The sequence below is a fragment of the Rattus rattus genome, chromosome 2 (genome assembly GCF_011064425.1).
Source record: "Rattus rattus isolate New Zealand chromosome 2, Rrattus_CSIRO_v1, whole genome shotgun sequence".
NCBI lineage: Eukaryota > Metazoa > Chordata > Mammalia > Rodentia > Muridae > Rattus > Rattus rattus.
Window position 1 is genome coordinate 37,712,412 of NC_046155.1, and position 12,267 is coordinate 37,724,678.

General features: G+C 44.7%; 1 protein-coding gene across 1 annotated transcript; it reads left to right on the forward strand.

Moving 5' to 3' along the window:
- The first annotated feature begins 1,370 nt into the window (after window positions 1-1,370).
- Ankrd1 (ankyrin repeat domain 1) lies at window positions 1,371-9,776 on the forward strand. The gene is made up of 9 exons (XM_032895495.1): window positions 1,371-1,447; window positions 1,826-2,005; window positions 2,919-3,056; window positions 3,343-3,450; window positions 4,400-4,498; window positions 5,710-5,808; window positions 5,983-6,081; window positions 6,209-6,307; window positions 8,929-9,776. Exons 1-9 carry the CDS (start codon window positions 1,421-1,423, stop codon window positions 9,037-9,039), a joined length of 960 nt encoding a protein of 319 aa, XP_032751386.1. The 5' UTR covers window positions 1,371-1,420; the 3' UTR covers window positions 9,040-9,776.
- Window positions 9,777-12,267: the final 2,491 nt, after the last annotated feature.

The window sequence follows — 12,267 nt, forward strand, 5'->3', positions numbered from 1 at the left end:
ATGAAAACCAGAAGGCCAGCAGTTGTCCTTTGATAGTGTCTCAAGGACAGCTAGGACAGAGCCCTAGGAAAGGAGAACCCACGAAGGATATCAGTGTGCTGGTCTCCAGGGCAATGTCTCATTCCGAAGGTTCTAGAAACACAGTTTACTGGATGAAGAGCTGAAGTGGGGTGGGGTAAGAATAACAACCACGTTCACTGAAGGGTGAGGAGACGGACAGACATACGATGACCAGCATACAAACATAACACCCTAATTAATGCTTCCCTCTGCTACTGACACTCTCCCTTCACTCTTCTTTCATAAAAACAAACAAACAAACAAACAAACCAAAAAAAAAACGTATTTTACATGACTCTGAAGATAAAATCTTTTCCTATTAAAAGACCTAAATATTTATATTTTTCATGTTTTAACATCTCAGCGATGATAAGCCAGAGACAAGTATTCCTGCCTCTCTCAAGAGCAAAGCTTTTGGCCTTCTTTGTTTCGGTGTTAGGAATAGAACACATGTATCTAGGCAGATGCCTATGAATCTCCAGCCTCAAGTGCATGTTTTTCTCAGGCTCTCCCAGGCTTTCCCCCACAGCATTGGAAAGCTTTACTGACAGCGTCAAAGTTGTGCTTCTGCTAATAACTGGGCTCATATGTGTCTCTGGACCACTCTGACCCATTTTGAGGTCAATACTCCGATCAGCCTTCTGTTTAGAGCACATGCCATGCACTAATTATGGCCAGTGACACCATAAAGTAAAAGTGCATTACTGAATGCTTTCAATTTCTCATAATGATGGTAAGGTGGCGTGTCATGGGGCCGTTTTAGCCCTGGCCATCACTCCAGAGCATTCTGAACAGATATAGACAAGTGTCACCAAGACCCACTTCCCCCCGGGCTGTTTATTCCCAGGAATAGGATGTCCCAAAGCAACACTTCCAGGCCAACTGGAGTGCTGATAAGCCCAGTTATCAGAAAGATATTGCCGTGAGTGTGATGCACAGTGCTCGCACTTTCCTGATAGGTTAGTCATACGAAAGCTGACAGAGAAGGAGAAAGGGCAGCGATGTGGTGCAATATGAACAGGCAGCTGTCCCTGGCTTCCCGATAAGTAGGATGACTCGCATTGCTGGGCGGTGTGGTCACTGCCAATGGAATGGCCCTCTCACATTTCTTCCTGATTCGCACACACCACGGCCAGCTTGTCATCTCCCTCTTGGGCTTCCCAGACACTAAGTCTGGAATGAAAATTCACCTGCCTCTGAATTGGCCACCACCGGGGGCAGGGGTGTGACTTGGCTTCCCAGGCTGGAAGATTATCTCACCCAGTCCTAGCTATATAAGAGGCTGGGGTGGAGGGGCTCCACAGGGCCAGCCCCAGGGGTTCATCGCAAGAGGGAAAAGCATAGACTCACGGCTGCCAAAATGATGGTGTTGAGAGTAGAGGAGCTGGTACGTAAGACATCTTTTTTTTTTTTTTTTTTTTAATCTGACAAAACCTCGTTCATCTTGGGTTTTATTGGAAAGTCCAGATGGTCTTTCCTTCTTAGGAATAATGTGGGGTTGGCGTTAGTGACTTCCTAAGAGAAGGTGGTCACGTGGGTTAAAAGTAAATTTCCATGTTCCAACCTGATGCACATCTTGACTTAAGTGGGAGAGTAAGACAGGCACCTGACGGTCCTTCTGGGATACCTGGAGCTTTGCTCCTGACAGTGCACTGCCTGGAGGTGGCTGTCATTGGGGAAGAGGGCCTCCCGTGGCATCGTTTGTGGACAGTTACTCCAGGATGGGTAGCTTTGCTTCTGACCTCAGCATCTTTCTCACATACAGGTAACGGGCAAAAAGAGCAGCAATGGGTCCTCAGGGGAGTTCCTTCCTGGCGAGTTCAGCAATGGAGAGTATGAAGCTGCTGTTGCCTTGGAGAAACAAGAGGACTTGAAGACACTTCCAGCCAGCAGGGTGAACCTGGGGGAAGAGCAACGGAAAAGGGAGAAAGCGCGAGAGGCAGAGGTGAGGAGCTCCCGAGAAATCTACCAGTGAGAGCTGGGTATGGAGGTCCCCGAGGAAGAGGGCAAGAGAGGAGGAGAGAAGGACAATAAGTAAAAAACGTTCTAAAGATGTCTCTTTACCAGACTTGAAGAAGCAGTGCACATGGAAATGATTCGGGGAATAATTCTTGGATTCCTCCCATCTAGAGGGTAGAATCAATGACTGAATGTGCTATGACCACATTTTGATCAAAGGACAGAAGGACAGTGTTAAGCTCTAATATCACATATTGCCTACTTAATTTGAGCCAAGGAGATGTGTTCTTTTCCATAACATGAGTTGTGGCCCACGGATCAGAGAATAAGCTTGCCGTGTTTATTGAAATTTATTTATTGATTTTTTATAGATTACCGACACAAATGAGAAGTGTACCAGTCTGCAGTTATCTCTGTTTCAGAGACTCTTGAGAGAGAATGGCATCAGTATTTGAGGATTTTAATTTGTATTTTCTATCCTTGGGTAAAACATATGTTAGTTTTTGAGAATGAGAAAAAAATTTTTATAGAAATCTGAGGTGGTACTAATTACAAAATTATTACTGAGGAACTATGCCATTGCCTCTTATCAATTAGTCAAGGGCTAATTCTACAAGTGAAGAAAGTAAATATGACTTGAATTAAAATTAGAGCCCCAAATACTTTAAGGAAAACAGTCACCGAAGTTAGACACTTACTTGAAAGTGTTTTAAATTTCCTTTTTGCTCAAACCACTCACATACTTTGCTCAGACTTGCAGGTTTTGTTTAAGTACCACTATAGTTAGAACTCACTATATGTATATATCTATATATCTATATATCTGTGTGTATGTATGTATGTATATATACATATAAAATATATATATTTTAACACCCGATTTCTTTTCTTTCTGTTAGCTCAAAAAGAAAAAACTAGAACAAAGATCAAAGCTTGAAAACTTAGAAGACCTTGAAATAATTGTTCAACTGAAGAAAAGAAAAAAATACAAGAAAACTAAAGTTCCAGTTGTGAAGGAACTGGAGCCTGAAATTATTGTAAGGGCTGTTTGGGTCACTGCACCTCCACATAGGTCGCAGGGGGGAGTCCTGTGCAGGGGAGAGGACTGCAGAGCTCATGACCACTTTCTATTTCTTCCCCCTTTTTCTCCTTTCCCCTCAATCTTTCTCTTTTTTGTTCTTTTCCACTTTCCCCTTCGTTCTTTATGGCCATCCTTTTCTTTCCCCTCTGTCTGTCTCTTCATCTCTCTTCTCCTCTGCCTGTCTCTTCCTCTCCCTTCCCCTCTGTCTGTCTCTTCATCTCCCTCCTCTTCCCTCACTTTAGACTGAACCTGTGGATGTGCCAAGGTTTCTGAAAGCTGCACTGGAGAACAAACTGCCAGTTGTAGAGAAATTCCTGTCAGACAAGAACAGCCCCGATGTCTGCGATGAGGTAAGCCTCATGCCTTCCTGGAGGCTGGTAAATACAGTTGCAATTCTTCCACCTAAAAGTTTCTCCAGCTGTTGCTAAATCTGCCAGTAGAAAAAAAAAAAAAAAAAAAAAAAAGAACGTATTGTTCCCCTCTGCCCCACAACCTCCCGAATCCTAGATTAGCATGACAGATTGCATGGGGCTTTTCCTGTTCACATATAATTCTGTTTGATTTATATGAAGACAGCTCACCTTTAACTTCTTAGATCCTTCGTCTAGACTTCTATAAAGGCAAGGCAAAAAACTTACTTTTGGCAAAAGAGATTACTAGTAGTGCCTTTGATCAGACCCAAATGCCCCAACATTAGAAAGGAAAGGTGGAATTCCCAGTCTGGTCCTGTCACTTGGCTTCCTGATTTGGAGCAGCTCCTATGTGCTGTCTTCATCTCCAGCTATCTGTAAGCACAGTCTCATTCTATTAGCCCGATGGTTAATCAATGCAAAGCAACCTGTCGGAAATCACGAATTTAGATTGCTTCTCTGGGGAACTGAGACGGCAACTCATACCAAAGCTGAACTTCCCTTTTCAAAGAATGACTGTAATGGTTTTTGATAGTCAGTCTAGCAACAATTTTAGATGGAGGAGAACCATCTGATATATTTGGCATGTGCAAATACAGAAAGGGGTGTTTCAGCACTGAGATGGTTTTTGAGATTTGAAGTCCACATCCATCCTTCCTCCGCCTTGGCCTTTAGCACTTAGGAAGGGTCTAGGACAGGAAGGAAACTTCAGGTTCTAGTTGCCAGATAATTATTCTAATCCTGTAATTCCAGTGAGCTCCGGCCTTCGGATTCATACAGAACTGCTGGCCTTTTCTATCAGGTCATCGCAGACTCAGCTTCATAGCTCTTAAAGGATTATGCACATTTTTTAATACTAACCACTATCTCTTGTTTTAATCTCCGACAGTATAAACGGACCGCTCTCCATAGAGCATGCTTAGAAGGACACTTGGCGATCGTGGAGAAGTTAATGGAGGCTGGAGCCCAGATTGAATTCCGAGATATGGTAAATATATTTCTTGCTTGGAAATGAGCCAAAATAAGCAGAATGTCTGAAAAGCGCAGGAAAACGTTCAATGAAGAAAAAAAATAAAAAGGAAAACTGGCTCAATTGGATTGAAAATTGATCTGAGAAAACCTGTCAAAAGCTCATTTCCCCATACCTAGGGGAGTTGGGCGATGAGACCAGGTCATATGGAAAGTATTTTCCATACATACTGAAAAGGAGAGAAGTGTGTCAGAGCGGAGGAGGGAGTGAAAGCTGTTGCGTAGAATTCAGTCACCTCAGCGGAGAGTTTGGGTCATTATCAAGTCAGTAGCATTCTGACCTTTCAATCCCCTGTCCTTCCATCAGAGAGTGCAGCCTGCTCCTGGCCCTTCAGCTGCCAGCGACGCATGAGAATTTCCTAGCTGCATCCTTTATGTGACGGATGCCAATTGCCACCAATGAGATTCAGAGCTAGGCTGCATATGAAATGAATCACGGCTAAGGACAGTGGCTGCTATCAGACCAGAACAATTCAGCCACTGTGATTTCTGTAAAGACCAGTATACAATATATTCTATACCCTGAAGATTGAACTGGAAAAATGCTTCATTTATTTATATGCAGCTCAATTTGACGTTATGACAGAATGGAAAAGAAATAAAAAAAAAATCTAAAGAACTTGACCTGAATTGAATCAAAGGACACAATATTGAAGAAAAAAAAAGAAGAAGAAGAAGAAGAAACTAATAATCAGAAAGTTTAGATGAAAAGACACCCAGACCCCCAAGTTTAGGATCTGGAAGTTCAGAGATGTACCAAACAAAGCAGAGAGGTGACAGTCTCTTCTAAGAGCAGTGTACAATGACCGTGGTGACTGACAGCGGAGGTCCCTAGCCTTTGCTAATGTAAGCAACAGCACAGAGCCAGCGGAAGATGGCCAAAGCAAAACAGGCACCTGGGAGGGAGGGATAGATCCAGGAGAAGGTATTTCAGACTATGATCAGACCTACTAAAAGCTTCCTAAGGACATACTCAAATACAGCCACCCCAACACCTTTAGCTGAGATACTTAGTGGGAATCTCAGGTGTGACCCTCAAGACCAGGGACACCCAGACTGATGATCAGTTGCCTATATTTTCCCAGGCGTTTGAAACAAAAGACCCAAACCCACCCCTGACAAGATTCTCCATCACACTCTCTTGTCTTGTGTTTTTCCTTTCCCAAATAGCTGGAATCCACAGCCATCCACTGGGCATGTCGTGGAGGAAACCTGGATGTCCTGAAACTGTTGTTGAACAAAGGTGCCAAAATCAGTGCCCGAGACAAGGTACTTCACTGTCCTGTCAGCTTCTGTTTCCTTCGGAGTCCTGCCCGCCCACAGAGGTCCTCTGCCAGCCCTAATTCTGTGGACACCTCAGCCACATACCCAATTTGCACCTGCCTTGGCGTGTCGGACAGTGTCTGTACTCACTCCTTCCATTGTTTTCTGATTTTTCTTTAGCTGCTCAGCACGGCGCTGCACGTGGCGGTGAGGACCGGTCACTACGAGTGCGCCGAGCACCTCATTGCCTGCGAGGCGGATCTCAATGCCAAGGACAGAGTGAGTAGCTGACAAGGCTGTGTCCACCGCCATCAGCCTATTTGAAATTGCTCAGACAAGCTGGGGTATCCTGGCAGGACTCACTTCCTGGCGTCCCACTTACCACGCCTGCTTATCCTTCTTCAAGGAAGGAGACACCCCTCTGCATGATGCGGTGAGGTTGAATCGCTACAAGATGATCCGGCTCTTGATGACCTTTGGTGCGGACCTCAATGTTAAGAACTGTGTAAGTAGTCAAATCGAGGGCGCGAAACAGCTCTGCTTCTCAGTTTCCAGAATTTCTCAAATGTTTGAAAGCGTTATGTCCATGGTAATAACTTCTGAGATACACCGGATGGTTCAGACGTCTCTATTTCCATAAGGAGAGGGTAAGACTTGGGGAGAATTTAGGTCACAGGGTCAAACATAGGGGAGACTAAAGCCTCTGCTCTGACTTTGGAGGCCAATAGGCCTTTGAAAGGTTGATCTTGAGTGAAAGACGGTCAAGATTGTTCGCCTTTAAAATCCACATTGTGACATTGTGAGGCTGGAGAGACGGCTCAGCAGGCTGCTCTTCCAGAGAACTTGAGTTCAATTCCTAGCCACCACAGGGCGTCTCTCAACCGTTTGTAATGAGCTCTGATGTCCTCTTCTGGTGTACAGACACAGCACTCATATACATAAAAAACATTAAAACACCCACATTGGACAATTCCAACTGTCTTGGTCATTCCTGGCTGAAGAGACCCCAGAGTAGGTAGAAATATATACCCCAAATAGCTCCACACTACTCAGAACTGAAAATAATCAATACCAAATCTGGAAAACTCCAAATAGTCCTCTGCTCATAAGAATGGAAAATGTTGACATTGCTTCCGGGAGTCGCCATGCTTTTTCTGATTTTTTTTTTAAGTAACAAGTAACTTCCATTCATTTTCCACTTTGACTTATATGCATGTGTCTCAAAATAATTTTCTACATTATTTTGAGTCCCAATTAAGCCTCATCTTTATGCAAGGAATGTAAGAAATTTTCCCTCTTGGCTCCAATTCCCAGATAAACATCTTTTACCATAACTGAAGAAGATAAGGGTTGCCTGCCTGCCTTGCTTCCTTCCTTCCTTCTTTCCTTCCTTCCTTCCTTGCTTCCTTCCTCCCTCCCTCCTCCTCCTCCTTCTCCTCCTCCTCCTCCTCCTCCTTCTCCTCCTCCTCCTCCTCCTCCTCCTTCTCCTCCTCCTCCTCTTCTTCTTCTTCTTCCTCTCTCTCTCTCTCTCTCTCTCTTTCTCCAAGCAATAAAAGACTATAAGAATAGATTGTTGTCTGTATGCAGGTGAGGGCAGGCACAAGATAAGGTAAGGCCGTGAGTGGGCAGTGGAAAAGTAAGGCACAGACAGAGATTTGTAAGGCTGGAGAGAGAAAAGGAGAGGAGAGGAACCAAGATGGAGGCAGAGAAGGACGACTCAGACCTTTGTGGCCTTAAAGGGCCATAGGTAGTTATGAATATTTCTTAAGGGATGGATTTTTAAAGGACAATTTGTCTTATCTAGGTGGGCAGTTTATATCATTATCAATTGGATGTGAGTTTATTGTGTGAATGTTTTGTGCAGTGAGAACTTAAGATATAAATCTGATTGATAAATTACAAGCTTATTGAGTTTTGATTTTAAGGGGTTACTGGGAGTTGTGACTATAACCATAGGGGGCAGATGCTAGGACTGTAAGCAGAGTCCACAGCAAGAGAGTTGCAAGAGGGTGGCTGCTGCGGGGCTCAGAGAGCAGCCGGTAGCACGGGATGGAGATTGGGAGCTTAGCGGGTGAGATGCTTTTGGTTGAGGTGAAAATACTCCGAAGATGCCATGTGGCCCACCAGTGCCTGCATTAGTGTGGGATGGTAACGATTCTTTTTTTAATATTTACCGCAACGTATAAGCAGAAATGATCGGCATGAATATAGCCATTAGGACCAGGCGGGTCACACAAATGATGTCAACGAGAGGCTACTTCGGTCTGTGTAGCCTTGATTGCGGCTCCTGCGCCAGTACCTTGAGGCATTGTGGATCACATGTTCTTCCCGATTCATGATTCATATTCTCTCCTCTCTCTCTCTCTCTCTCTCTCTCTCTCTCTCTCTCTCTGTCTCCTAACCTGGACAAAATCAAGGCTGCATTGATTAGCATATCAAAGCTGCCAGTCTGCAACCTCCGGGATCCAGAACACTTCTGAGTTGAATACAGATAGACGTACTTAGGGCTTCTCATATCTAAGGAGAAGTGTTGAGAAGTGGTGTGGTTTTAATACATGTAAACATCCTGAGACTTGCACAAGGGAGATCAAATTTCTGCCTGAAAGTTATTTATTTACTCCACTAACATCAATTTCCAAGGAAGTAAATCTTTAAGAAGCCCCAGTGAAAATTCTGAAACCTACAGAGTAGTCAGCAGCTGGGCAGCACCCGACCGGTTCCCCACAGCTTGGTGACAGAACACTTACCATCCGTCTTAGGAACTGACTTCTAGATCCATGGTCTCAGGAGAGATAATACATCCTCCGAGCCCTTTCTTCACGGTTCTAGAAATACCTACAGACATTTTTGAAAGTCACAATGACTTGAGGTGTTATGTTAGTACGTAGGGAATCAGGGATTTTTTTTTTTTTTAAACCACCACTGACTGTTTCATGGATCGTAGATGGAAAAGTCAATAAAAGTAAGATGAAAACTAGGGACGGGATAGTTTGAACAAACTGTATGGAGATCACTCCTAGTGAGACCCATACGCTCTGATAATACACCTCATCGGCATGGATGCAGAGCGTGTAAACTGACAGGCGCCTCCCACGTGGAAGTCTAATTTCCCTTTCTTCTGTGTAGGCTGGGAAGACCCCTATGGATCTGGTGTTGCACTGGCAGAATGGAACCAAAGCGATATTCGACAGCCTCAAGGAGAATGCCTACAAAAACTCGCGCATAGCCACGTTCTGAGGAAAGAGACTCGACGGGAGCTGTTCTCAGTCGTTTTCAAAACATTTCCCAGCAGCAGAGCAACCAGCTATAACACCCAGCTTTTGTTTGCCAGCCAAATAGGGAGATAAGCTTTAAAGACGCTTCATGGAAGCCCTGGGTTAGAGATGTTAACATGTCCTCTAGCGATGCTCACCGTTTTTATCTACTCCTATTTATTTATTTATTTATTTCAGAGCACTGGTAGTCAGGCTTTCATGAGCATCATTTTGGGAAAGCAAGACTTAATCTGTGTGTAACATTCGGAGTCTTCCCGTAGCTCTAAAACCGAGTGGGTGAATGGCGTCTAATTGCACTCTTTTGTGTCCTCACTTGCATTAAAACTACTCAAGGTATTTTTGAAAGGCAAGGGTTGGTCGGTCGCCGCAGCCCTTCTCTGGATTCTCACTGCTGATAACCAATGAAGCAGCAGAAGGTGTACAGGAATGCAGAAGGATGGGACCTAAGCCGTGGCTCGCCAGGCACCCACAGGTGTGGTTGCCTCCGTCGTTTACGGATCACACAGTGTGCCGAGGTGAAGGCCACGTCATGAGCGTGTGTGGAGGGAGATGGAGGGAGCAGGCAATGGGGCCTCACTAACCTGAGGTCGATGAGAGGAAAAGTCAAAAGGGCATGCCCTGTAAATGTGTAAATGTGTATTGTGTTGTACGCATATTTTATATTCATAATAAATGCAAACTGATTCTCTGCGTGTTCAAGGCCTTTTGTCAGGTCAGTGGTGGGGATTCCTCATGTAAAAGGGGCCATTTAGGAAGGGGCTCACTTGTCAGTGTTTTCCAGCTTCTTCAGATTAAAAATCTCGGGGAATGGGGAGATGGCTCAGTGGTTAAGAGCATGAGGGTCTGAGCTCAGTTCCCAGGGGCACATGAGGGCTCACAGCAAACCATAAAGCAGGTGGCAGATCTGATGCTCTCTTCTGACTTCATAGGTGCCAGACATGCATGTGGTGCACATACATACATACATACATACATACATACATACATACATGCAAGAAAACACTCATACACATTAGAATAAAGTAAATCCTTAAAAAATTAATAAGAAATGGAGGAGGCGGAGGAGGAAGAGGAGGAGGAGGGGGAGAAGGAGGAGGAGGAGGAGGGGAAGGAGAGAGGGAAAGAAATGCCCTGTCAAAACCATAGTCTTGGTACTTTATGGAATTAGAGCCCAAGGATCTTGATAAACAGAAGACTGCCCTCAACTGGGCTCAGGTAGGGGCCAGTGAATCTGCATTTCTGACCAGCTCCTGTCACTGAATTACAAGACAAAAAAAAAGGAAAAGAAAAAAATAAGTGTTGTTTTGCTCCAATGATGTGGAAAAAGAGACCCCTGGTGGGAAGAATGATTACTGCAGGTTAAACAAGCAATTCTTAAATTCTCATCTGGGCTTCTTGATTCACTAATTAGGGGCCTATCAATCACTGTATTGTGGACAGGCGCTGACAGGATCAAAGGCCCCCTATGAGAGAACATTCTGGGTCAATGACTTTTGACCTCCAGCAGGAAAAGGTTTGTTGCCAAATGTTGAGCAGAGGCGCTAAAGACCTCTGGTGAGAAAAAGATTGTGTCCGAGCTCAGGAAGCAGATAAGTATAAGGAAACAAGTAGAAATATATATGTAAGAGCAGTCTATCTTAGGCCCAATGAAGAGAACTGTAGGATGCTCTTCCTGAGTGTCTAAGATGTGGGGGTCTATGTATGATGGAGATTGGCAATTATGATTTTTTTTGGAGGTGGTAAGATTGAGGGACATTCTGAAAAATGAACAAGGGTTATTCAAGCCTAGAGTTCTGCAGGCAGCAGGAGAGCGTGGACAAGCTCAAGGGTATTGGGAATGTTTGGAACTTGGGACATACAGTCTGAGGAAGACTCATGTCAAACTCCAGCACTGTGCTCCCCTGAAACTCACACCACGTAGGACTGTGTTCACGAACATTTTATCCGTGCCTCCACCACTCTGTGGGAGGGGACAGGCGAGGTCTGTAACCGAGTTGTTCAACCACACAGCTGTGGATACACATGGGTTGGGCAGATGACCAGAAATGTTTTGGGCCCTTTTCTTTCTGTCCCCCTCTCCCATCAAGAACCAAATGGCAGATTCATTCTCTCAGTTCTCTCCCCTAATCTTTACCCTCTGCCATCCCATAGAATTCCTCCTTGGCCACCTGCACAGAGATTCAAGGCAGTGTTTCTCAACCTTCCTAATGCTGCGACCCTTCAATACAGTTTCTCATGCTGTGGTGACTCCCAATCGTAAAATTATTTCATTGCTACTTCATAACTGTAAATTTGCTGTTATGAGTCATAATGTAGACCCCTGTGTTTTCCTATATTCTTAGTCGACCCCTGTGAAGGAATTATTCCACCTCAAGGGGTCATGACCCACAGGTTGAGCACCACTCATCTAAGGTATGGGAATCCAGGAGATGTTTCCAACACAGACGGTATTTCTCTTGCTCGTGCCAATGATATCTGCCTGGTATAAAGTGGGCATGATAGTATCTGAACGTGTCTTATCTGAGCCTCTTGGCCATGACCTGCTGGGGGTTTGAAGGAGAAAAGAGTTAAAAATAAGCTTTGCATCGTCACATTTAAACATTTGTACTGAGTAAAGAAGTGGAGGGCACGTGAGGCAGTGTAGAGTGAAAGCAGGTGGACACTGGCTCTGGCTCTATCCCAGGGAGTGGGAAAGAGAACTATCCCAGGGGGAACTCCATTTGTGTCACACAGATAGGTCCAGAAAGCCACTGTCTCCCCCTGCGCCAACTCTTTCTTTATCTTGTGTCCTCTTTCTCACAGAAGGACATACTTCACAATGGAGAGTTCTGGAAGTTATTCTTGACTTTATTTTCATTCAGAGCTTTTGATCATGACCAAGTTTTGTGTGCTCTGTAATCTGTGTCCTCCAACCTAGGCAACACCTTCAGCATTAGGATTATTCAAACATCCCTCTTTGAGAAAAGACTGTCTGTCTGTCTGTCTGTCTGTCTGTGTGTATGTGTGTGTACATATGGGCAGGGAGAGAGGGAGTCAGAGAGAGAGGAAGGGAGAGAGGGAGGGAAGGAAAGACACACACACACACACACACACACACACACACACACACACAGAGAAAGAGACAGAGACAGAGACAGATAGAGAGAATGTGTGTATCATGTGTGTTCAGGAGCCCACAGAGCCCAGAGAG